Source organism: Paroedura picta, chromosome 9 (assembly GCF_049243985.1).
Source record: "Paroedura picta isolate Pp20150507F chromosome 9, Ppicta_v3.0, whole genome shotgun sequence".
NCBI lineage: Eukaryota > Metazoa > Chordata > Lepidosauria > Squamata > Gekkonidae > Paroedura > Paroedura picta.
In genome coordinates this window covers 65,556,027-65,583,334 of record NC_135377.1, presented here as the reverse complement: position 1 = coordinate 65,583,334, position 27,308 = coordinate 65,556,027, and the positions used below count along the sequence as shown (strand labels likewise).

The window sequence follows — 27,308 nt, the reverse complement described above, 5'->3', positions numbered from 1 at the left end:
AGCTGAAGTAATAGTCCAAAGAGTAAGTCAGGGGAGACGAAGAAGTGGTGCATACTTGTAAAGCCATCCAACAGGTAGTACTTGCTGGATTGGTAGAGGAATGGTGAGAAATTGGGCCGCAGTACTGTGCCAGGGGGAACTGAAGCTGTCTGAGCATGGAGTCACATATTTCTCACTACTGTGGGATTCCTTGAAGATATTTGCAGCACCCTGGGATCAGAATGTGTCATTGGATGGATAGAAATAAATATAAACCAAACAGAAAGGGTCGTCCTGCTTCACTAAACCCGAGACAGCACAGAACGAAGGAAGGCGGAATACACGGCTACAAAAAGGCAAGAGATAAAAGCTGCGCAAATTGAGTTTCTGAAACTTCTGGATCATAAGAGGACAATACTTATTGAAGGGGTTCAACGGTCTGAAAGATATGGAAGACTCGAATGCAAAGGTATGGTACCATTTCTCATTTCAGATTTTCAGTGGAAGTCACAACCATGTTCATTTGGTGAATACTAGTGACATTTAGCAGAGAGAAACATCATGACTGAATAGTGACAACAAACATTACCAGGAGTAGATGGCTTGCCAATGGTGATTTTTAGATCCTCTATGTCCTGATGAAGCTATTTGTAGGGAAGGTAGAACAGCAATATGATAAAGAAACGAAAACATAACTTGTGTACCAGATTCCCCCCCTCCTTGTTTTGCATCGTCTTATGCTACTAACCATTCTAATTTACCATTTCCTAATAAGGCGTTCTTTCTCTTCTCAGTTTCCCCCTCTGAGATGGAAATTGGCCCTTGCCTTCTTGAGCTTTGCTCTGGAGCCAGGTCATGTTGTGGGACAAGGTCTTTCTGGATATGACTCAGGTACCTCCTTCTCAGTCCATGGGTTGGTCCGAAAAGGATATCTCTGCCATTACAAAGGCCATTTGTTCTCCGTATCCATCCCCATACGACCATACATAATCATATCACCTGATCAATGTTTAACAAATTTAAAATATATATTAAAAATTCAATAACTCCCACCCATTCAGGAAACCTTTCCAGAGCCATCAAGAAACCCCAGGGTCTCATGAAACCCTGGTTGAGAAAGCCCAGTTTGGAGGGTGGACTCTGTGGCCTTGTACCCCACTGAGGGCCCTGTCCACTCCAGGCTCCATCTCCAAATCCGTACCTCCCTTCTTCCCACCAGTGGCCAGGAGGGACCTGGAAACCCTGTACTGGAGTTAGATTTTTTTTAATAATTTAGACTGATATTATCATTTCCCCAGAAACTAGCATAATCATCGGTCATTGAAAACTAGCAGAATACTTTTACCGTTTTTTGCCCCATTTGTGGTATTTGTTTCAACCAAATGTTCCAGGTGACAAGGGTACTGAAGGATATCCACCTATATCAGAGCTGGGGAGCCCAGTTTTTGATGGCCATGCATCAGGAGAAGGTCTCAGCACCACAACTGAAAGTGTCTCTTACATCACAAGCTATCACGAACTTTATCATCCAGAAGTAATCACGGCTGGTTACTATGAGTCAACCTATTTTGCCTACTACACAGACAGAGAAGAACCCACAGATCCTACACCATTGGGTGTTACGGATGTTACAGAAGCCTTGAGAGAAGACCTTCTCCCAGTTCCTGAAGGTCCATCAAAAGCAGAAGGTTTGTGAAATATATTTCTACCTCTAGAACTACAGAGTGGCACAATCATTGCTAAGCTGGATGGCATCTTGATCTCTTCTATGACCATCTACATATGGGCCTCTTCTGCTCCCTGATATTGCTTTACATTTAAATACATTTCAGATCTGTTTAAATATAATGGCTTATAGCCAAGAAATCCTGGAAACTGTAATCCTTTGAAAAGGAAAAGATAATTTCAACGAGGAATTTTTAGCATCCTCATCCTACACTGAATACTGAAGCTGGCCTCCATGTGGATTGATAGAAGAGGGTCAGTTTCAGGTACAGAGTATACCTCTGTAGACCTGAGTTTGCAGAAACCTAAGAAAGTTGTTTACTTGTTTGTTTGTTTACAGAAGGGAGTTGTCCTCCCAACTCTCAAGAGAAGAATGTTGCATGCAGGAGGCCCATGAGCTGGAATGGAGCAGAGGAGGAGGGAGAAAAAGCCCTGTGAGCTGGAAGGGGGAGGAGGAGGGTGGAGGAGGAGCCCCATGAGCTGGAAGGGAGCAAAGGAAGGAGGACGAGGAATCCTGTAAGCTGGAAGGAAGCAAAGGAGGAAGGATAAGGAACTCCTTGACCTGGAAGGGAGCAGAAGAGAAGGAGCCTTGTGAGCTGGAAGGGATTGGAGGAGGAACCCCATGAGCTGGAAGGGAGTGGAGGAGGAGGAAAGAGGAGCCCTATGAGCTGAAAGGGAGTGGAGGAAGCAGGCACCTCATGAGCTAGAAGTGAGCAGAGTAGGAGCCCCATGAACTGAAAGGGAATGGAGGAGGAGGAGGAGGAGCTCCATGAGCTGGCAGGGAGCAGAGGAGGAGGAGTCACAGGCTGAACTGGACAGGAAGCTAGGAGAGCAAGCAGGGTAGGAGGAGGGCTGTATTACTGCTGCTGGTACTACTAAAAAAAACACCTACTACTTGACATTTAATTACTACTAACTGTGTAGTAGATGAGTAAGACAGTAATAGAGAGGGAGTGGAAGAGATTTTGGTGGCAAAAGAGATTAGGGTTCCCAGATCTGGCAGTCCAGCTGGCAGGGGATGGGAGGAATTTACTGGGAGCAGGGAGGGATGGGCCACCCAGAAACTGGGGGGAGGCCTAGCATCATCACCATCACACCCAAACACAATGACTCTTAACATTTAAGTCCCATTAAAAAGACTGGTGGGAAGATAGGAGAAAGTAACATAGCAGAGGTAATGCCTTTAAAACATTAGATTTCCTCATATATAGGAGGCTTAAAGTGGGCATCCATGTTTCCAGTAGTACAACAACATTTGAGTCCAGCAGCACCTAAAAGCTTTCCAGGGTAGAAAAGTTCTTGAGTTAAAGCTCATTTTGTGATGAAAATGTTGTTGGTCTTTAAGGTAACACATCTAGGGTAGCTTCCAGGTTAGGAAATTCCCAGAGATCTGGGGGGCCGAGAAGCATGTGGAGTGGAGAGGACTCAGCAGGGTATAATGCTATAGACTCCACCCTCTGAAGCAGCCATTTTCTCCCGGGGAACCAATCTCTGTCATATGGAAATCAGTTTAGTTCTGGGAAATCTACAAGCCCTGCCCTAGGTCTTTAACTTTGCTGCCTCCCAATAAAGGAATAAATTTTCAAAATGAAATCTGTATATCAAGAAGGGAAAACATCTGTTCAAATTAAATAAAGCAGATGTTGAGGGCTTGCCAGCTCCATGTCATTATAAAATTGTGCAAAATATGCCCCTTATTCAAAAAAATGAATAAGTTATTTGCTTTCCTTCTGAAACTCGGAACATAATTTGTTTGTTCAGTGTACAAACCAGAGCCTTTCAGATAAAGGGGAGTTTATTCCTGACTATAATGACACCAAAGCAGCATGCAACTCTGAAGATAGCTTTTCTAGTCCCTCAACACTTGTACCTGGAATGTCTAGAGATGACTTTCTAGGCCCATTTTGGTTCCATCCTGTTTTCATGTTGCTGCCGTTCTTTCCTAGTTGTTGATCTTTTGGAAGAACTGTCAACTGAGACAGGATTCAAGATTGTTCCAGGATCTCAGAGTGGTCTCACAGCATATCAATTAGGACCTGAGATTACAAGAAAAAACAGGTATGATTTATGGTAAGGTTCTTCTTGCCCTCAGTCTGAACAGACTTCATGGTAAGACAGTGTAGACCAATCTGTTTGGCTACATGACCATGCTGTGACACCTGTGCTCCTCCAAATGTATTCACCAATTTGTCTTTTCATCCGGGATCATAGTTAGTAGCCCTCTAGTTTAGTCTGCTGTCCCCCATTCTCAAGTAACACATTAAGAGAATTGAGGCCTGGAAGTCAGAACACTAATAAACAAGTTACCGTGCTGGGATACAATAACTACCTGAGAAGAAGAAGAAGAAGAAGAAGAAGAAGAAGAAGAAGAAGAAGAAGAAGAAGAAGAAGAAGAAGAAGAAGAAGAAGAAGAAGAAGAAGAAGAAGAAGAAGAAGAAGAAGAAGAAGAAGAAGAAGAAGAAGAGTTGGTTCTTATATGCCACTTTTCCCTACCCGAAGGAGGCTCAAAGCGGCTTACAGTCACCTTCCCATTCCTCTCCCCACAACAGACACCCTGTGGGGTGGGTGAGGCTGAGAGCCCTGATATCACTGCCCGGTCAGAACAGTTTTATCAGTGCCTTGGGGAGCCCAAGGTCACCCAGCTGGTTGCATGTGGGGGAGCGCAGAATCAAACCTGGCATGCCAGATTAGAAGTCCGCACTCCTAACCACTACACCAAACTGAGCCAAAATAGGGAGATGGCTTTTCAAAAGCACCACCTTCACCTACTGCAAGCATTGCTCTCTCTCTTTTTTTTAAATTTAGTTTGAGGATGGGAACAGGGGTGGAAATGTTTGCAGCGATTCTTCTTTCCTATCCCTAATTTATGACAAAGTTCTTCTTGCCCTCACTCTGAACAGACTTCATGATAAGACAATGTAGGCCATTCAATTTGGCTACATGACCATGTCATAGAGTCAATCCAGAGTGCGGTAATGACTGGGGAAATCACTGCCAAGGCCACCCTGTATTGAGTCTGCCATGAAAATGCTGGAGGGCGTCACCCCAAGGGTCAGACATGACCCGGTGCTTGCACAGGGGATACCTTTACCTTTACCTTTAATGAATTATAGGGTTCATCTGTTGTTCATAAATGTTATGGATAGTCCACTTGGATATTCAGTTTTCAATCTTCCCTTTCTTCTAGGTTTGTGCTCCCATATAGACTTCCCCTAGAATTCTCCATTGTCTCCACCTTCAGAATCAGACTTACGAACCTGACATGGGACTTATGGACAATTACTGGCCCGGATGGAGCTGATCAGTTTAGACTCCGCCTCTTTGGGGAGAGCTACATGGTCAAAGTATATCATACAGGAGCAGCCACAGGTGATACACTCACTACTTTTGAAGATGCAGGGAAGCTTTTTGATGGAGCCTGGCACAAAGTTGCCCTGAGTACTCAAGAAAACCAAATAGTTCTCTCCATAGACTGCCAGCAGATAGGTACAGCCACAGTCAGCTACGACGGATTAACTGGGGCAGATGGAGAGACTGTTCTGAGCCAGATGAAGGATGACAGTACAGCGGTGGTAAGAACCAAGGAATCCATATCATATATGATGGTCAGGAGTGGTTTAAGGATTCGCGGGACCCAGAGCACCAGAGCCAGTTTTAAGGATTTGCCAGGCCCTAGCAGCAGAGTACAATTATGGTGGGAGCAGCCAGAGGGACCCCCCACAGTGGAAAGGGGTGTCACTCTGAGTGTCCTTAAAGAGGGAAAAGGGGGAGGAGAGAGGCTACAGCCCTGAACCATGGGAGGGAAAGCACAGTGTGGGGTCCCTGGAAGCATGGGCCCCATAGTGCATACTATATGTGCTACATGGATAAACCGGCTGTGATGACAGCACACCAGAGTAAGTACCAAAGCTCCATATCAGATATGTTATCGTCAGGCCATTAGAGATTGCTGGGGATTTAGCTGAACATTCGACTTTTATTAATGCAACGTTTGGACATTAATAGTTCCCCTTAGACGTTTAGATAGCCTCACACACCAATTAAACTTTATTTGCAGGCAGGATTTCACTGCTGTGTGAGTGAGAGTACTGAATCTGCATATCTGGCTTCTCTTACTGAATTGCAGCCGAGTTTGTATGAAGATTAAAATTCAGCTGGCGCTTGGCTCTGGGATCCCACCACTCAGTCCCATTTATGTAACTGCTTTAACAAAACATGGGATCAGTTATAAGTTACTTAAGGAAGTACAAACTTTTAAAAGTTCACTACAGAAGCTGGTACACACCCAGATAACCTGTACAAATCTGTTGGTATAGCAGTCCTAATATTTAACTCCCTGCATACCAAGTGTGACATTCCACAGGGAACTGTAGTGGGGGTGGGGAATGGGGAGGGTTGAGGGCCTGATCTTCCACAGCAGGTGCTAGGTCAAGACACTGCATCAGACAAACTCACTTCTGTAAGAGGTCAGAAAGACTTCAGGCTCCATCTCTTTCAGAAATAAATTCCAACTCTATAGCTTTAGCATTTCCTTCCGTGTAGATTTTTCCTATTTAAGCCCAGGATTTGCTCACTGATATCCTAACACAGGTTTCTAAGCACCTCTTACATGAGGTACATTGTGCTCTCCTGCATTCTTATGAGCTGCACATGGCAATTTAGTTTTATGTGCAAAAGAGCTTAGAAGTGCTTAGAAGGCTTAGAAGGCTCTTCCACACTCATTTTCGTCACTTGTGTACCCCTATTGCTTTTGTAGAGGGTTATTTTCTGCACATGTATTGCTGCATTCAGAAGAAGAAGAGTTGGGTTTTATACTGTGCTTTTCATCACTGGAAGGAGTCTCAAAGCAGCTTACAATCGCCTTCCTTTCCTCTCCCTACAACCGACACCCTGTGAGGTAGGTGGGGCTGAGAGAGCTGTAACAGAACTGCTCTGTGAAAATAGCTGTAACAGCACTGTGATGAGCCCAAGGTCAGCCAGCTGGCTGCATGTAGAGGAGTGGGGAATCAAACCCAGCTCTCAAGATTAGAGGTCAGTGCTCTTAACCACTACATGGAGCTGGCTGTTCAGTATTACTTTGCTGTATCTCTGTCATACACAGGGAAATATGCTGAAGATACAGCAATTTACGATCAAAGTAACCATTAAAGGGAGCAAAACACATGTGGAAAAGTAAAGGAAGAAGCAATGGGCACACATAAAGGACAAAAATCAAAGTGTGGAAGAATCCTAGTGAGCTTATCTATTAACTCCCCAAGCCAGTTAACAAGATTACTGGAGTCTCTTTAAATAAAAAAGAGCTGATTTATTCAGGTGAGTTGTAGTGAAGCTTAAGAAGGTTAGCAGTCCTTAAATCACACAAAGACAAAATAGAACCTTCTAGCAGCTTTCCCTAAATCAAGAGGACTGTGATGGCTTATCTTTGAGGAGGAAGTTCATTCCCACTTTGGGCCAAAATAGGTGTTAAAACCACTTTTAATCTTCATTAAAAGTAAACTACACATATATGCACCTGTGGTTCAGACCGGAGAGCAGCAATTTAACTCTTCAGGCCTGCTCATTTTCACTAATAAAGGGCTTTTCAGCATTCTCATTTTCCTTGTTTGTATGTTCCTGTTGCTTGGAGGTGTGGGGGGGGGGGGCGGGGCGTGTTCAGTCTTTGTTTTGCTCCCTCTAGTGGTTGATTCAATATTACATCACTGTATGTCCAGCATAAAAACCTGCAGTTTAAATCTGTTGGGAGATATGCCAGACATAAAGCAATCTAATGTATATAATACTGAGAGGGGAGAAATATAGCTGAATAAATGCTGATCTTTGATTATACAACAGGTTGAAATACAAAAGCTGCAGCTCTACAAGAATTATAACCTGATGTCGAATGAAACCTGCTGTGAAATACCTGGAGTGGTGAGTTACAAGAGAAGATGATGTTGGCATTATTATTATTAATAATAATAATTGAATAATAATAATTGAATGTATACACTTCCCTACCAAACAAACACTTAATTTACAGCCAAGGTGCTCCTGTAAGAACCCTAGCTGCTGCATTATGCACCATTTTATTTCTCTTTTTTTCCTATGCACGCAGATGAATCTTTGGTAAGTAAGAAAAACTACTACTAGATCTAAAATAGCATAATTGCTAATCCCTGTGACAAAAAAGGAACCCTCACCACAGCACCACACACAAACAAGGTAGGAGCCTCGTTAGTACTCTTAAAATCCTACAGGGCTGAGTTTATAAATTAACTAAAAATCACTGGAAAAAAGTCCAAAGACCCAGCTTGATGAGGAATGAAATATGCTAGAGAAGGACTGGGGTGCTGGGGGCAGTTTATTTTATAGCCCACTTTCCTCTCCATTGTGGATCAAAAGTGTTGAGCATTATTCGCCTCTTCTCCATTTCATCCTCAACAAAAACAAAAAAAGTTGGTTAGCTGCGTGATGATTAGACTGAAATTGAGTGGAACCAAGGTCGCCCAGTGAACTTGCAGGACGGAGTGCGGATATGAACCTGGGTCTTCCAGAACCTACTCTTCTCAAATTCATAAGAGATTATAGAATCCTGAAGGGGAAGATTTGGAAGGGGTGTAGGGATTTCCAAAGTAGTGCCCTAGGGCAGGGGTAGTCAACCTGTGGTCCTCCAGATGTTCATGGACTACAATTCCCATGAGCCCCTGCCAACGTTTTCTGGCAGGGGTTCGTGGGAATTGTAGTCCATGAACATCTGGAGGACCACAGGTTGACTACCCCTGTCTTAGGGAACACTCTCTGGTGGGCTCACTATGACCGTTTATGCACTGAAGGTTTCATGCCGGGCTGCAGGCTGGAGTTTTAGTTGAGTCAGGTTGTCCCACCTCTTCCTGCACCCACATGGGGAAGCATTTGGCCTGGTGCACCTCATCCACCCCCAATTTGTGTTCTTGTATGGAAGCTGGGGCAGCGAAATTCCCAGTGCATAAACAGTCTATGTGATAAGATATGGGTTGGTCCTAGCAAAAAGATATCTTTTTTCCTTCCTCTTCTTAGAGCCAAACTACATTACAAACCTGACTCGCTTTAGCAGCAGTCCCAAGCCTCTGGGGAATCTCATTTTAAGATCCACAGAAGCCCAATTCAGTTTGGAACTGCAGCATGGATGAGAGGCTCCATCCCTGCTGTGCCATTTTTCTGTGCCAAAATAGCCACCAAAGGGTAATTTCCCCTACTCTGGAGCCACAAAAGCACCAACTGATGTATACATTACCACCTAAGGCTGGAACTAGATATTAAGGAAATTGTATAGATCTTGTTCTCTCAGTATCTGAATTCCAAGTTTCTTCATCCCTACTGCAAACATGAAATGTTATTAGAAAAGTTTTTGGATCCATTGCTGGTAAAACATCAGAGGGCTGTATTTGTAAAACTACGAAGCCCATATCTTCCAGCAAGCGTTTGTCGCTGGTCTGCTGTTACATTTCACAGAACTTATCAATTTTAACTTATCAATTTTTATCATGCACAAGTCATAGAAAATGTTTTGGAATTGAAAGGACCAGAGATATTTCACTGTTACATCTGTCATGATGTCGTATGATATATGTGAATGTTTGTGTTTGGTCACAAACACTCTATGACCATGAATTCCTACAAGGCTGTATCTTACCATGTCTATAGGCAACAAAGAATTATTCAGACATCTTGGGTAATAGTAAACAAGAATATAGATGTTGGTCCTCTCTGTATTAATGACCTGTTCCATTCACCATCCCAAGACCTGGCAGAGAAATGAAAACAGGTCTGCATAGTCTAAGATTTTGTTGGAATATGCAAGATCTGCAGTGTGCATGATTCAACAGCATAAAAAGAATATCCTGCAGGGGGCATCAGAGGAGACGTATATTTGGCATAGTTAGAATAGGAAATTCCTGGATTTTTTCAAATACGCTTCTCCAGTGTCCTGACTGGCTCATGCGAAACATCCTGCTCCTTTGAGCATACTTCCTCCCAGCTTGCCTTCAGAACAGCAGCTGAACAAAAGAATGACTGCAAACAAAAGTTAGACAGACAGCTAGGTCTCCTCTGTCTCTCTTTCCTACATATTTAATTTCTTTTCATAATGAAATTTTTATTCCTTTAACCAACCTGGTGCTAAGCTCCTTTGCATATTCAAACAGTGCTATCACATTTTTTACTATAAACAAAGCCCACTTTGCAGAACCAGGCCCATTTCTTTCATAGGTTCCATTTTTTTTCATGGGACCCATTTCTTGCACAGGGTCCTTGGAAGCAGGCAGTCCCTACATAATACATTATAAATGCACAAAGGTAACATAAAAGTCTAATATGATATATGTGGCCAAACAGCATATATCTTTTTCTTCATCAGTGCAAAAATGGCACTTCTATCACTACAGATTGTATTCTCCTTGACAGGGAGATCCAGGTGCTTCAGGAGATGAGGGGCCTTCTGGGTATTCAGGAACTACGGTAAGTAGCCAGTGGATAATGCAAATAATATCTTGAGCTACCATAAACTGAATCAAATCAACTGTCTATCAAGGTCAGTACTGTCTACTCAGCCTGGCAGCAGCTCTCCAGGGTCTTAGGCAGAGGTCTTTCCCATGACCAACTACTTGGTCCTTTCCACTGGAGATGCTCAGGATAGAACCTGGGACCTGCTGCAATCAAAGCAGATACTCTTTCATGGCACAGTCTCTTTATGGGGTGAGCGCAGGAGTCGGCAGCCCCTCTGCTGTTGTGGAGACCATGGCTGGCCACCTCGACCCCCACAAGTGGCAGCCAGTGCCCCAGGGAGCCCTAGCCCACAGGGCCCACTCCCTGGCAGCTCATTCACCAGGTACCTGGGAGCTCACTGATGAGGCAGTGGACCTGTGTGCGGCCAGGGACTCAGGCAAACTCAGATAAGTTGAAGGTGACGATCAGGGGTGGGACATATAGTATGATTGGCCATCCATTGGGCTGCAGGACAGTCAGGAGCACTCATTAGCCTTTAAACAATGACGCCCAACTCCTCCTAGGACCCCTTACCGCATTTATTACAGTGGTCACAGATAGTTAGGCTTATGAGTATTTGTTTCCTTTTTATATCAGTGCTTTGGAGACAAACACAACGAGGCTGAGGCTAGCCAGTTTCTACACAAAAGGACGACTCCAGACTGTTCTGTTTTTGTTAGAATGATTGGAGTGCATCAGCAGCAGGCGAGGAAGGTCTCTTGAACAGATCTGAAGCAGGAGATAATTTTGTTTTTCTTTCCCCATCACAGGGAGAGCCAGGCCTGCCTGGACCGCCAGGTGAACCTGGAGTCAAAGGAGAAATTGTTAAGTGGCAAGAGTCCTTTCTGATATCTTTTTAAATTGAATGACCCCTGGCAAAACACTTTGGCCCTGATCCAGCAAGTGCTAGATGTGAATAAGTCCCATTGAAACAGAGGGACTACGTAAGCGACAACTAACTGAACCTTAAACAGTGGGACTCTTGTCACAACTAACTTTTTGGATGACATTCAGAGAAAGTTAAGCAAGAGTAAATCCTACAGGTTTCAATGGAACACAAGAGCACTGGGCATTCTCTGGGCTGCACTAATTGCTGTTGACACTCTCTCCTTCTAGAGGGGAAGAGTCTTCCTTCCCTGGCATCTGCCGTCTGAATAAATGGTCATTTTGCATTTCAGGGAGATGGCGGTGAAGCTGGGGCAGTTGGTGGCTCAGGAGCTCCTGGTGAAAAGGTATTTGTGACTTCAGCTTCTTTAAGGCGAAAGTCCTCCCTCCCTTCAGAGTGTCTGCTATTCACACTGTATCAAAAGCCCTGGCAAACAAGAAAAACGCCTTCTACAGTGAAGGGGCTCCTCTCAACTTTGCAGGAAACATATTCCAGAATGTGGGTCCCACAATGGAAACAGCCTGGGGTCAGGGTGATGCCAGGTAGGTCACCCTAAGTGGAGGAACAGCCAGCAGGTAGCAGCCCAGGGACATATAGGGGGAGATTGTCCTTCTAGGGTTGCCAGTCCCCATGTGGGGGTGGGGGATCCCCCAGTTTGGACATCTCCCTCCACTTCAGGACTATCAGGAACCTGGGGAAATGATCCTTCCAAACAGGCAAGAAGCCAGAAATAAACACAACATTCCTTCATCACCCAGAAGTGATATAGGCATGGCGGGTAAGGGGGGGGGGGGAAGAGGTATGCTCTGGTTTTGGGATAACTTTAATTCTACCATAGAGATTTTCCCTACAAACCAAAGTGTCCTTTAAAGTCCTGACATACCTACGTCACTTCCGGATGCATTTATTTCTACATTCTTCCCTCCCCATTCCCAGCAAGTTCACCCCCCGTCCCCCACTGGCTGGTCCTACAGACCTGGCAACCCTATGAACCAGAAGTAATGTAGGCACGTTGGTGGAGTGCTCTAGTTTGGGGGCAAAACTGTATGGTAATTCTACCACAGAGGTTTTGCCCACAAAGCAGAGTGTCGCCCCTGGCATGCCTACATCACTTCCAGGTGCGTTGGTTTCTGGCTTCTTCCCTCCCCATTCCCATTAATTACACCCCCCATCCCCTGCAGGCTGGTCTAATGGACCTGGAACCCTAATGTCCTTCAAATATGTAGACCTCGAGCTGCGAAGGGCTTTAAAGGTCATAACAACCTTGAACTGAGGTCAGAAACAACCTGGCAGTCAATGTAGGAGTTTTAGGATAGGAAAGATTGATTCCCAACAGCTAGCCCCTGACAGTAATTGGGTTGTTGAATTCTGCCTCAGCTGCAGTTTCTGTGTTGTCTTCAAGGGCAGCCCAACATTATAGCATCTTTCAGTGGTCCAGCCATGTGATTACAGAAACATGGATCAATGTGGCTCAGTGACATAAGCCTTAAGAAAGGGCAGAGTTCTCAAACCAGATGCAGCTGATCGAAGGCGCTCTTGGTCAATGTGCCAGTCTCCTCTTTGAACAAGTTCTTAACCTGCTCTGCAAAAGCCAGCTCCATCCCACTGACTGTTGTGAGAGCACAATGTTTTCAAAAATACAGGTCATGTCAATTTTTCAGTTAATGGTAGCAGGATTTTTTTCCCATACAGGATTCTGAAGGATTGTCAGCCAAACAAGGACCAAAAGGGCCCAAGGTAAATTCCCCTTTGTATTCTCTATGCATGGTTGACCATTAATGATGAATCATCCCATAACATTCCACACACACCTCTCCATTCTTCTGTGCAAGGTTGCTCACATGCATCTGAAATCTGGTCCTAGCAGATATTTCCATCCATGTATAAATCCCCTTGATATCCAGAAATGCATTGTAATAGATCCCTATCCTGGAGTCAGCTACTTTGGGAAACATGGCAAAGACCTGAAGATGTTTTCTGTCTACATTACTAAAGACTTAGGGCCAAATTTGTCATTACATCTACCACACAATTGCCAATGGGGACTGGTAGTCAAATTGCCTCTTGGAATGCCCACTGAGAAACCCAGTCCTAAATGCTTCAGGAGCCTAATATGGATTGGAACAAGAGGCTTAAGCCTTCCCCAGTGCAGTTTCCTGACCCAAAGTATCTTTGAACAGCATTATTTGCCCCACTTGGGGTTGCAGGTGCCCCTGTGGCATTTGAGAAGGGGCTTCCCAGAGGGCAATTTGCAGGTTCAGTATGAATTCCCCAATCTGCAGCAGTCACATGATAGATGTCACATCTTGCTTGTACCTGGGTGGTCACAAACTAGGGGTTCTCTGAAATAGCCCCTCTTGAAATAAAGTCAATTTAATGAGAAAATAGAGTTATTATGTTGGTCTTTGTTTCATATGCGTGCATTTCTGTTCAAGGGTTTCCCAGGCACTGATGGCCATAAAGGAATGACTGGAGAACAAGGCTATATGGTAAATGTGATGTTAAGATCCACCGTAGATGACGTGCATGGAAGCCATCAGTGTAAAATTCCAACTTAAGCCCGACTTAACATGCAGGAATCTTGTGATTTCTGCTCACTGAGATTGGCAACTGACTCCATTGGCAAGTATGGTGACCAAAGTGAATCAACTGATAAAAGAAAGTTGCAGGGACAACACCCATGCAAGCCATCTGTTGATATTACATTCATCAAGAGATCAAGATGCCTGTATTAGCCAGCCTTAAGGCCATTCAGGATTCTGTAGAGAATTTACAAAATGCAGCCCATAGGACTGCCTTTCTTAACTTCTTTACCATTGACAACCCCCTGAAACATTCTTCAGGCTTTGCGAAACCCCAGAAGTGGCATGATCATGCAGAGTATGGTTGAGAAGCATAGATGTGCCCACCCGGGGTCCCTCCCTTTCCCATCTCCTCCAGGCCCATCATTGGCCATTTGGGGCGGTCATATCACCTGATAAATGTTTAAGAAATTTAAAATATATATTTAAAATGTATTAACTCCTAGCCATTCAGGAAACCCTTCCAGGGCTGTCAAGAAACCCCAGGGTTTCATGAAACTCTGGTTGAGAAAGCCTGTCATAGGACATGATGACTTATAGAACATTTTACAAACATTAAATTGCTCTTGACTTGTTCTATACTGTTTCAATCTTCTGTTGACTTGTTTACTCTTGGTGTTGGCACGGGTTGCCCAATGAGAGCAAATGTTCAACCAGGCAGATTACAACAGGGGGCTGGCCACATCTCACTGGCAGAGAATCTGTTCTGTCCCTGGGCCCTTCCGTATGCTATCCCTACCAACTCCTGTTTTTAAAAAAGCAATCAAGAAGTAAGTAGTATGAAAGACCATTGCCTACGACTATTGAAAGTAACTGCTGGTTAGAGGAAACAATACTAATCTTGACAGGCTAACGTATTAGCTCGCTATGAGACAGAGTCATGAGCCATAAAACAGGTTGACAATTGTTGTAGTTAAGAATGAAGTGTAGCTTCCATACCTGTTATTCATTTACTTTGGTATGGATCACTCCTGCGTTTATTTCATTAAAGAGCCAAGACCTACTAAAAGCTACCAAGAGCCAAGACCACAGGCACCCAGTTACTTGCAACCCTGGCTAGTATTTGGCTAGAAGACCTCCAAGGATTTGGATGGAGTCATGGCAGGGAGGAAGACAATGGCAAACCACTACCAAATGTCCCTTGCCTGGCTGCCAGACAGTCTTTGGGTCCCTTGGCTACACAACACACAGGCCATATGATAAATACCACGATAAATGACCACGATAACGTGGGAGGAAGAAAGGAATTCAGTGCTGCTGCAACATTTGTACAAATCTCTATATTAAAGCTGTGAAGTGAGCATGTAGCTGGCTGTTGCCTAGTTAGAAGAAGAAGAAGAAGAGTTGGTTCTTATATGCCATTTTTCCCTACCCGAAGGAGGCTCAAAGCAGCTTACAATCGCCTTCCCTTTCCTCTCCCCACAACAGACACCCTGTGAGGTGGGTGAAGCTGAGAGAGCCCTGATATCACTGCTCGGTCAGAACAGTTTTATCAGTGCCGTGGCGAGCCCAAGGTCACCCAGCTGGTTGCATGTGGGGGAGCGCAGAATCTAACCCGGCATGCCGGATTAGAAGTCCCGCACTCCTAACCACTACACCAAACTGGCTCTAGTTAACAATTTAAACAGATTTCTGAAGGTAAAATCTATGAATACAGGAAGGTGGCCATGCAGTTATTCACTGCTGAAGCCACGAATCTCTCCATGATTGCAAAATCAGTTTGATTTTTGTTTTTTGCAAGTGAGCATTGCTGTGACGAAATGAATATTGCCTAAACAGGACGGAATAGTTTTGTCAGAGAAGATGAAACAGTATTTTAGAAATGACTGTCATTTCTTTATATCCTTCAGTACTCTTATTGTAATCTGTTCCCCCCATTTAGGGATATCCAGGAATTACAGGGGAGCCTGGAGAAGAGGGGCCAAAGGTACAAATGAACTCCAGCTGGCTTTTTCTCTTAATCTTGACCAGTTTCCATCCTCACCAAAGAATTCCATCCAACATGGGTTTTTATTTTTAATCCCTAGTGTTCTCATGATCCCTAACACAGCCTTTGTGAGGGTCAGAGATGTTGGACCATGCAAGATCTGTAATGTGCATGATTCAGAAACAGATGAAGAATGTCCTACAGGGGGCATCAGAGGAGATGTGTATTTAGCATAGTTAGCTTAGGAACTTCCTGATTTTTTAAAAAATATGCTCTGCCTATGTCCCGATTGGCTCACTTGGAGACTTCTTGCTCCTTTGAGCAGACTTCCTCCCTGCTTGCCTCCAGAACAGACTAAATCAATGGCTTTTCTTCCACGGATTGCCAGCCTGTGCCTGTTTACCTCTCAAATGGGGAAAAATTATGTGCAGAGTTTCATCATGCAGGTTTAAGACCAAGTTGCATTTGAATTCTTGTGTATTAAGGTGCTTTGAGGAGCTCCAGTATCTTTTCAATGCTATTAACCCATTCATTATAGTCTTGAACTACTGTGGAAGGGGTTATATAACTGATCATGACCATTACTACTTGTAGGGCGACGAAGGATATCCAGGAATTCCTGGCAACAGTGGCAGACCAGGAAACAACGTATGATCTTTTTCAAAATACTGATTTCCTCTTAATGCTATAATACCATTGTTCAAAGTGAAATGCCAATGAACTCTGTCTATCATCTGGAGTTATTTTGACACACCTCCAGGCCCAGTTATCACAGGAACTGCCTCTGTTGCTCTGCTGGACAACTTCCATTGACAGACAGGGGCCGAGAGCATGTCCACTGAATCTCTTGATATCTAGGAGGCCTTTGATATCATCGGCTATGACATCCTTTTAGACCAGCTGGCAGCTGTGCAGATAGGGTTCAGGGACATTGCATTAGATACTGGCAAGAGCTGCTGATGAATCAATAAAATGAACTCTGTTTAAATTTATTGGAATCAGCAATGTGCATGATTGAGCAGAATATAAAGAGCCCTGCAGGGGGCGTTGGAGGAGATGTATATTTAGCATAGTTAGATATTTTTCAAATGATCTCTTTCTTCAGACGGTTGTTGATCAGTTTGTTTAATTGTTTGTTTGACTGATTAGTTCCTTGGCATCTCAGACCTCTGCTGCTTAATTCTTTAAGTCAGCGCTCTGTTAGTCTTTTTGATTTTCTTTAGTTTTGTAATACTTTATTTGTCCATACTCATTTTGGCTGTAGTGCTTTTAGCCTGCCTGAGATGTGTCTGCTACCAGGGAAGAGCAGGATACACATCATCAACATCATTATTATTACGGAAATGTTATTTGCTGTTCTTTTATAGTTTGGAATAGGTTTTAGAGATTATGTTATTGTCAAGGTGCTTCATTGATGTATGCTGTGAGCGGCCTCTTAAATAAATTTGCCTTTTAGGGTGTTCCAGGAATACCTGGATTCGAAGGCAGGACAGGACCCAAGGGGCCCAAGGTAAAAAGCAGATTGCCTGAATGAACAGAACAAGGTGATTGGTAAAGTTGTGTTAGGATGACAATTGGTTTAAGATTTGGAGCGGCATGCTCGATGGACTTATCCCCTTCGAAATTCATTGACTTCAAGGGGCTGAATCCTAAATTCAGTGTATGATTGGTCTGTGAAGCTGCTGACGCAGGATCGAGTTCTCCTTCAGATAAAACCCTGCCCTCCGTAGCTGCCATCCCTAATCCAGACCTGGCAACCCTAAATGAAGATTACCTATAACTCCCCACCACAACACAAACATACACCATCCAGGGTTGCCAACTCTGAAAATAACTGGAGATTTGCGGGGAATGGGGCCTGAGGGCGAGGTTTGAAGAGGAGAGGGACTTCAGCGGGGTATGATGGCAACAGAGTCCACCTGCCAAAGCTTCCTATCAGCTGTAATCGCTTGAGATCTCCAGCCACTCAGTGCTAACACCATCCCTTACTTGGAACATGGATATGCTTGCGTAAAAATTAAACAGACGATTGCTTTCCTGTTACAAAGAAAATGAATGGAAAAATCAAAATATCTTTGCAGGGTGATAAAGGTGCTCAGGGTCTGAGAGGTCCACCTGGAAGGCCTGGCTATGTGGTAAGAAGCTATAGAACTTCTGTTGAATCCACAAAAACCATTTCAAAAAACCTGGTGGCATCACTTTTCGTTTCCTGATTACACATAATCGCTGTAGTGGGATAGCCGTATCCATGATGGGAGCAACAACACAGACTTTTACTTGGAGGGTCAGGTTTGATTCCCCACTCCACATGAAGCCTGCTGGGTGACCATGGGCCAGTCATGGGTCTCTCCTAACTCTCTTGGCCCCACCTTGCTCACAACGTGACTGTAGTGGGGCGGGATGGCAGCTGTAAGCCACTTTGAGACTTCTTAGGGTAGAGAAAAGCAGAATATAAAGAACTACTCCTCTTTTTCAAGGTGGAAAGCTGGTTTCAATTAATTTGTTACCAATTTGCTTTCTTCTTAGGCAGGGTTGGCATGAAGTTCTCTCACTACGTGGAACTTGCAATGGAGTATATGTGTATAATAACTTAACGTATTCCTTCTTCTTTAGGGACTTCAAGGTTCAATGGGGGATCCAGGAGTATCAGGAAGACAAGGCCCTAAGGGAAGAAAAGGGCAAAGGGTAAAGTGGCAGCCGACTAATGCACAGAAATTAACTACTTAATGAATACTGGACACTAAGTGCTCAATAACCTATGGGGCGGGATGGCAGCTAGGGTTGCCAGGTTCGTTTGACCAGCCAGGGGTGGAACTTATCAGGAGTGGGGAGAGAAGAAGCTGGAAGTATATCATATTGCTGTGTCATCCAGAAGTGACATAGGCATGTTGATGATGTCAGGGGCGATGCTCTGGTATTTGGGCTCTAAAGTAGAATTTGCTTCTTATGGTAGGATTAGCTTCTTATGGTAGAACTAGGTGCCAAGCCCACTGCATTCAGGAATACAACAGGCGCTAGATGGGGGGTGGGGGGGTGGAAGAACTCTGCAGATGGCCTCACCCTCCCCACAGGACCTGGAAAGGCTACAGGCTGCAGGGAAATCAATGGCAGGGACAGCTCTTTCACAAAGCAGCGATCTGTAGTCCCCAAGCATTGGACGGAAGTGGAAGGAGGAAGGTGTGGTCAGGAGTGGGGGACAAAAGGCAATTGGCTGGCTGCTGGACAGACAGGCAAGCCAGCTGGAGGAGCTGTGAGTCTCTATTTCAAAAGATAACGTGAACAGAAAAGAATCCCAAACCTGCACAAAAGAGTACTCTGAAAAAACCTACAAAGCAGTGGGACAAACACTAAATCCTTGGGGGGAAAGTATCAGATCACTTAAGAAAGTTAGCCTTAACCACAGAGAAAATGAATCCATAGGACAGAGGACAAAAAAAACCATACGGATTTGTATGTACATGTACACGTTGATCTTTAAGGTGCGAATGGACTTGAATCTAGCTTCTGCTGCGACCAACACAGCTCCCCACCTGAAATACATGTCTACAGTTTCTCTCCAGTATCCCCCGCCAAAACATTCTGGTTGTGGCATACCTGGAGCTGATGAACTTGTACCTGAAAAGCTGTTTTTGATTTTTCACCTGAGTCATGGCCTTCCCTCTCTTTTCTTCAATTCAGGGGCCACAAGGGGAAGCTGGAGAGGATGGCCCAAAGGCAAGTTTCCTTTGCATTTCAAAATGTGCCTATAGATATTTTCCTCAAGGTGCATTATACTGTTCCATGCACAGGACAGGCTGTGATTCCTGAGCTGCATTACAGCTATAATATTGGAGGAACTAGCATGCACCAGTTTGAATGAAAATTAAATTTCACCCACTCACAATATGTCCTGTTCTTGCTAATAAATAGCAACAACAACAACTTGCTTTCTTAGCCTCTGGCATACTTATTTGCTTAATTGCTCTGTGACATAATAATAACATGCACCCCAGGGACTTCTCTTTTTTCTTTCCCAGGGTGAAATGGGGAGAAAGGGAGAAACTGGTAACACTGGGCCCAAGGTAAAGACCGTAGCAGTTTCTATTCCTGTGGATAGAGTCAGATACAGTTCCCATACATACTGATAAGCCTAATGCATTGTTCTTTTCAACTATTTTCTTGACAGGGTGATGTAGGGGACAAAGGAGACAAAGGACAGGTATGAACACTGAAGCTAGCCAGAAAACATGGAGCACCTAAGCCAAGCTTTCTCAACCAGGGTTTTGTGAGCCAGCTTGGTAAAGTGGTTAGGAGTGCGGACTTCTAATCTGGCATGCCGGGTTTGATTCTGCACTCCCCCACATGCAACCAGCTGGGTGACCTTGGGTTCACCACGGCACTGATAAAGCTGTTCTGACCGAGCAGGAATATCAGGGCTCTCTCAGCCTCACCCACCTCACAGGGTGTCTGTTGTGGGGGGAGGAAAGGGAAGGTGAATGTAAGCCACTTTGAGCCTCCTTTGGGTAGAGAAAAGCAGCATAAAAGAGCAAACACTTCTTCTTCTAGAGGAAACAGCAAGTGTGAGGGATGGTTGTCTTGGGATCTCGTGAGTTGACACCATTCAGAAACTTTAGAAACAGGCCCTTTGGGCAAGGACTAGAATCCAGAGGCTTTAGGGGATACAGGTGATGTTAGGAGTCTCTTGAGCTGTCCGCTATCTTCCCGTGAGGTGGCCTCTGTCTCCTTTTCTTCTTGGAGAGATCCTGGCAGGGCTTTGTAGGTGATAACTGGCACCATGAGTCCAACTCAGAAACTAACTGGTAACCTGTAGAATGAGTGCAGAATAGACATCATATTCTAATCTATCTAGTTCCTGACCACAAGTGAATGAACTGTGGAGTTCCATACCAGATGAAGCTTCCATGTTATCTTCAACAGCAGTCCCATGAAGAATCTGCTACAGTGGTCTTGCCTTGAGTATAACATGGATCCATGTGGCATGAACCCAGATTGCCTTGCATTGGGCTAATCTGAATCTGAACCTTTTTCTTGTTGGCTGTGATAAAGGAAGAAATGGGCATCTATTTTTAGGGCTGTTTTCCTGCTGATCATGTTCCATCTCCCCAAACAGAAAGGCATACGTGGCTTTTCCGGGCTACCTGGACCCAAGGGGCAAAGAGGGGTAGGTGGATTACCTGGTCCAAGAGGCTTGCCTGGTCCTGTTGGAGAGAATGGAGAAACTGGGTCCCCAGGATCACGAGGGCCTCCTGGCCCACAAGTATGTTGGTTTAAAAAATAATGCTTTCTTAATCGTGTTAAGATCATGTTAAGAGCCTCTTGTGGCACAGAGTGGTGAGGCAGCAGAAATGCTGTCTGAAGCTGTCTGCCCATGAGGTTGGGAGTTCGATCCCAGCAGCTGGATCAAGGTTGACAGCCTTCCATCCTTCCGAGGTCAGAAAAATGAGTACTCAGCTTGCTGGGGGGTAAACGGTAATGACTGGGGAAGGCACTGGCAAACCACCCCGTATTAAGTCTGCCATGAAAACGCTAGAGGGCGTCACCCCAAGGGTCAGACATGACCCGGTGCTTGCACAGGGGATACCTTTACCTTTAATCATGTTTTGGCACTCTACTGGTTTCTTATGCAACTTCCATTCTGCTTTGTAGACCTGAATCCCTAATTGTGACTCCTAAGGTCGACCTTTATCCAGGTGTAGAGCCAGCATGGTGTGGTAATTAGGAACAGACAGGACTCTAATCTAGAGAACTGGGTTGGATTCCCCACTCCTCCCCATGAAGCCTGCTGGGTGACTTTGGGCCAGTCACAGTTCTCTCAGAACTCTCTCAGCCCCACCTGCCTCACAAGGGGGCTGTTGGGGGGGAGGCTGCTTTGATGCCTTAAGGTAGAGCAAATTGGGGTATAAAAACCTCCTTCTACACTGGTGGGGCAATGTTAATATTATTTCCCTGCAGCACGATGTTCTCAATTTTCCCATACTGGGACAAAGAAGGACGAGACTGATATCTGGAAATGATTGGCTGATCTGCTTGTCACTCAGTTCCATTAGGAAACCCACTGGCAGGCATCTGAACCATGCACTGTGACCCGCCTTTTTATATTATGCCTCTCCCTGCCCCATAGTTTGGTCAGGATGCTGAGAACTTTCAGGCAGAGATCCCTAGCCTCCCTCCCAGAGCTACCATTCTCTGGCGAAAGAGAATGGCCAATAAAGTAGTTTAGGCTTGCAGTGAAGATGTGGTCTGCAGTCTGTTTTCCTAAGCACTTGGCAACTGTAAAGAAATGCATGAATGGTTTAAAGAATTCCTCTTTGGAAGAGTGTTTTTGGAGGAGTCTTGACACAACCGTGCCATCTGTATTTTCCTTCTAGGGTCCAGGGATGCCTGATGGACTCCTGTATGAGTTGTGTCGTGCTGTGATTCTCGCCCATATAGCCCAGGTTGCAGCTGGTATCAGATACAGATGTGCTAGTGCATGCCCTTCGGCCAACTGGACACTGATTGGTCCCCCCGGACCAGCTGGGCCAGTGGGGCCCCCAGGAGAAAAGGTGAATGTTTTGTGCAATGTGCAATAAGGTGAATCTCTGAGGAATAAGGTTACCAGGATGGCCGGAGATCTCCTAGGTTTACAATGGATCTCCAGGCCACAGAGATCAATTGGTATAGTAGTAAGAGCGGTGGAAGCCAGGTTTGGTTTCCCAGTCCTTCATATGCAGTCAGCTGGGTGACCTTAGGCTCATCACAGTCCTGCTAGAACTGTTCTCACAGAGCAGTCCTGTCAAAGCTCTCTCAGCCCCAACTACCTCACAGGGTGTCCGTTGAGGGGAGAGGAAGGGAAAGCAATTTGTAAGCCACATTAAGACTCCTTCAGGTAGTGAAAAATTGGGCATTAAAAAAACCACTTTTCTTTTTCACCTGGAGAAAATGGCTGCTTTGGAATGTGGATCCAAGACACTGCACCCCATTGAGGTCCCTCCCCTCCCCGCCCCCCAAATCTCCATGTATTTCTCAATCTGGAGCTGGCAAACATACTGAGGACATTAGGGGCCAGAAGTAAAGAAGAAAAATTACTGTGGGATTAAAGGAGCAGGGTACTGTCTGTGAGGCACATTCTGGGGCTTTGCTTCAGAGGTTTTGCAGTATCCCGAATGTTAGGCATGCATAGAAGTCTATACTTGGAGCCATTCTGCACAAAGAAAAAGCAGTGAGACTCTTACCTTCCGCAGATGCTTTTTGTGTGTGTGTGGTTTTTAACAACACCATCAGCCTCCCACCTCCTCCCAGCGCTGATCTCGCTACATCTTCCAAAAAGCGGATTCCCCTGGGGAAATCCCGCCAGCTGCCGCAAGCAGCCAGCCAAGGGGGAGTCATGAGGTGAGGACAGGAGTCATCACGCAAGGAGATGTGCCGCCCTCGCTTCCACCCCTTCACTTCTGGGAGCCAGGTTTTGCTGTCTTTTTGGTTTGGCCACAATCACTCTACCTGGCCAGTGCAATCGTTCAGAGGACCTGGTTTTGGTGCCCCCACTATCTGAGGCTAGAACTGTGGCAAAAGGGTCTTCCAAGCCCTAGCACCAGAACTAGGGCAATTGGCCTGTCCCTTTCTACCATTGTATTGCTTCCTGTTCAGGCATTTTAATTGTTTTAGCTACTTATGTGTTTTAATAATGTTTTCATTGTATACAGCCTTGAAAAGGTGGCTTGAAATGTTTTGGCATTTGCAAATGAAAAGCTATATTTCTCTGGAAGCAGGGTCAGACAGGTCCTGGTGGACTAAAAGGTGCCTCTGGGCCAATGGGATCTAGTGGCTTTCCTGGAACGAAAGGAGCTGATGGAGAACCAGGTAAGGACCCCATTGCAGAAGCTTGTGAGATCTTCATTGCACCTTCCAACTCGTAACTAGGGATGGTATAGCATCTTGTAAGCTTCCTGGTTCAAATCAGATATCCTTTTTTTCAATTGTTTCCATGTGTGTGGTCTAGCCAGGAGTCCCTATAATAGTGTGGCAGTCAAAAGTTCCCACTCCTTAGCACTATACTGGGTGCTCCATAAGTGTCCTGTGTGTAACTCTGCTATACAATAAATAATCCCTGTTTTGATTTTGCTCCTTCGTGTGGATCACGAATCAGGAATAAAAGGCCAGAAGGGTCAGAAAGGAGAACTAGGAACGGGCCTCCCTGGACCTGATGGGCACCAAGGTGTAACAGGTAAAATGCCAACTTTTAATCCTAATTGTCTCCTGTTTCCCAACCTCAAACTCTATTTGATGACGCTCCTTGTATTGGTGGGTAATTATAGCCTATTCCACACATGTTGGAGAACGCAATTTCAGTGTGCTTTTACAACTGGATTTTCCTTTGCAAAACAGGAAAATCTACATCTAAAGTGCATTGAAAATGCATTATTCAACATGTGCAGAGTGCTACCTGCTTGAGGTTTATATTATCCTACCTTGTAGTGTCTTTAATCCCAAAACATCAGGGTTCATTCCAATGGGATAACCCAGCAGTGATCAAACGATTTGAGACCAAGTGAGACACCGTATCTTTAAGAATGTAATCCTGGGTGCTCAGACTGCAAAAGGGAATGTAAATCACCTATTGTGATCTTTCCAGAGTAATAGGTAATAGTAGAGCCTCTTGTGGCACAGAGTGGTAAGCGGCAGAAATGCTGTCTGAAGCTGTCTGCCCATGAGGTTGGGAGTTCGATCCCAGCAGCAGGCGGGCTCAAGGTTGACTCAGCCTTCCATCCTACCGAGGTTGGTAAAATGATTACCCAGCTTCTTGTTGTTGGAGGGGGGGGGTGTAAAACAACCCCCCCCCCCAACAACTTTCAGTACCCCTGATTATGGTATCACTTCAGAACTTTCAGAACTGGGAGGCACTGTTTCACAGTGGTTCTGGTCTTAACTCGAATATAGGTTTCAGGGTGTGGTGCTGGGGGGCTGTCGTTCTGCCCCTTGGCCTCCGGGGTCCCTCAAGGTTCCATCTCCTCCCCTGTGCTTTCCAGCATCTATGTCAAACCATTGGTGAAGGTTATCTGGCTATTTGGACTGAATGCCACCAATATGCAGATGACACTCAGCTCTATCTGGTACTACAAGCAGATTGCTGGGAGGCTGTGGAAATGGCCGTTTTGGAATCCAAGCTGAAACTTAAGTGGGATGAAACAGAAGTGCTACTGATGGCGGTAGGGAGTGAGTTTGTGGGTGCTCCTGGTGACATTGGGCCAGTTCTTCCCTCTCAGCCTGCTCTCCCTTATGAAGTTGTTGTGAGGACACAATGGGTTGGATAAACAGGTGGCAGCAGTGACCAGAGGACCTTTCAGCAGCTTAAGCTGATGAGCCTGGACAGAAAAGATCTTGCTACTGTGGTGCATCCCCTGGTAGCACCTAAATTAAATTACTGCTGTGCACTGTGCATGGGGGTATCCTTGAAGATGGTCTGGAAGTTGCAGCTGGTACAGAATGCTGTGGCCAATGTTGAATGGAGTGGATCATGGGGAACATATTATGCCAGTCTTATTCCATATCTAATGGCTTGCAGGTTCAGTTCAAAGTGCTGCTATTGACCTCTAAAGGCCTGTATGGCCTGGAACCAACATACCTTAAAGCAGGGGTGGTCAAACTGCGGTCCTCCAGATGTCCATAGACTACAATTCCCATGAGCCCCTGCCAGCGGCTCATGGGAATTGTAGTCCATGGACATCTGGAGGGCTGCAGCTTGACCACCCTGCCTTAAAGACTTCCTTTTCCTACATGAACCAACTCATTCACTGTCTTTGGAGGCCCTGCTTCCGGGACCGTTGGCATCTGAGGCTAGATCCCAAGAAAGGCTTTGTCTGGCATACCATAAAGATGGAGCTTCCTCCCCAGGGAGATTCCGCTCTTATTGGTGTCTTCCGACAGCAGGTGAAGACATTTTTGTTTCATTTGGCATGCCCCAATAATGTTCGCTCCCTTTCCCCCTTAGTATTTGTGTTTTGTTTTTATCAATTTATATGTTGTTTTTGTCAAAGAAAGGTGGCCATTAAAATGTTTAAAATAAACTATAAAGGTCATTTGCAGTATAATCAAAAAAGAGAGAAAAGAATTAACTTTTCCAAGTGTACGTCTAGTCAGCTCTTCAATGTAACTTTTTAGTATTTCACTGCTTGTCAGTAGAGTTTGCATTACACATTGAGAAACATTTTTGTTAACCTGATCCTTTTCCTCAACTATAGCCTTTTTTCCAACAGAAGAAAGATTTTCTTGAAAGAACTTTGTGGGAAACGTTCGCTTCAGATTCTCTTTTTGAAACTCACATTAAAAAAAATGAAGACAGAGTTTACTCCGCATCTGTCAACATTTTCAACTTTTGGGATGTCAAATATTTTTTTTTAAGCCAACCATAGAATCATAGAGTTGTAATTGGCCTCCAGGGCCATGTATTGCATTTACCTATAAGTAACTCATCAATTTAACTCTTCTTCCTCAGGATTCCCTGGCTACCCTGCAGTTTCCAGAAATGGCCGACCAGGAGAATCAGGACACCCTGGATACAGTGGACCCCCAGGGCATGCTGGACCTTCTGGGCCACCAGGAATCCCTGGACTATGTGAACCAAATGACTGTGGTACTTCTTCCATTCCCATCCCACTGGTTCAGCAGAGGCTAGCAAAAGGACCAACAGTGTAAAAAACTTGAAGAATGTGGAAGAATTCTCATTGCTGCTGTAATATACCCAGATGAGATTCTGATAAGCTCTTATGAATAAAACCCCCAAATCTTTTTCCCCTTGTGTTTCAGGAATATTCATTCTTGTTCATTCATTCTTATTATTTTCAAAATGTGACATCTCCTATGTGAGTATACAATCAGGAGCAACTGATAGTACCATCAATTATTCCACTTACTCCACTTAGAAGGGTGTAACTACTTAGTGATTAACCAGTGAGTAACATCTACTAAGTCAGTTGTTTAACTGACCCCCTGTTCCCCCCCTGCCCCCCACTCTGTGACTTGTTTTCTGATTAGGAATGTTACATTGTAACTGTACTGTATGAAATTAACCTGCCTGTCTTCTCCAACCTGACTTCAGCTTTACCAAATGGACAGGGACACATTTCTCCTCTGGGTTATACAAGTTAACCTTAGAGTGACCTCATCAATGTCTATATACATAAGTGATGACAATTTGCAATTAATTAATCAATGGCAATCCCAACAAAAAGCTTTCAAGGCAAGCAAGAAGCAGAGGTAGTTTGCTATTGCCTCCCTCTGCATCGTATCCCTTGGTGGCCTCTTAGCCAAGTACCAACTCTGCTTAGCTTCTGAGATCTAACGAGACCACTCCACACACCCATCAATGTTTAGGCAAAGGTGTAGGGGTGGGGAAGCAAAATGAAGAAGCCAAAGGGCTTCAGGATGGATAAACTAAGAAATTTCCTATGGGCTTCAGAAATCTTTATATGACTGTTCTTGGTGAGCTCTTAAGAAGTAGCAGTCTCTTTACTGGACTTCCATAAGGCTATTCATTACTTCATTTAGTACTGTTTTCAATGTGTCTTCAAGATCTCCTAATACTGAAAAGTACATACATCATGCAGTGTCCTTAATATGCCCAATTTACTACAATCAAAGGATCATGGATCCAGAATTTGAGGATTTGGGAGAAGCAGATCATGTTCAGTGGCTGAGCCATTGTTGCAGATCAATGAAGTGTTAGTTAAGG

At 44.7% G+C, this 27,308-nt stretch overlaps 1 protein-coding gene across 5 annotated transcripts; it reads left to right on the top strand.

Moving 5' to 3' along the window:
• Window positions 1–249: 249 nt before the first annotated feature.
• On the top strand, window positions 250–26,350 carry LOC143845100 (uncharacterized). 5 transcript variants are annotated; one of them, XM_077353153.1, is made up of 24 exons: window positions 250–448; window positions 774–870; window positions 1,371–1,667; window positions 3,651–3,762; window positions 4,892–5,276; window positions 7,537–7,614; window positions 10,126–10,179; window positions 10,977–11,030; window positions 11,385–11,438; window positions 12,785–12,829; window positions 13,528–13,581; window positions 15,557–15,601; window positions 16,196–16,249; window positions 17,058–17,111; window positions 17,683–17,736; window positions 18,215–18,286; window positions 19,280–19,315; window positions 19,618–19,662; window positions 19,767–19,799; window positions 20,712–20,858; window positions 21,970–22,146; window positions 23,347–23,440; window positions 23,727–23,804; window positions 26,073–26,350. In XM_077353153.1, the coding sequence occupies exons 1-24, from the start codon at window positions 428–430 to the stop codon at window positions 26,270–26,272; spliced, it is 2,340 nt and encodes a 779-aa protein (XP_077209268.1). In that variant the 5' UTR covers window positions 250–427; the 3' UTR covers window positions 26,273–26,350. The 5 variants fall into 5 exon arrangements, with proteins under 5 accessions (XP_077209268.1, XP_077209267.1, XP_077209266.1 ...); XM_077353152.1 differs by having other exon boundaries at window positions 3,651–3,774; window positions 23,350–23,440; XM_077353151.1 differs by having other exon boundaries at window positions 3,651–3,774.
• Window positions 26,351–27,308: the final 958 nt, after the last annotated feature.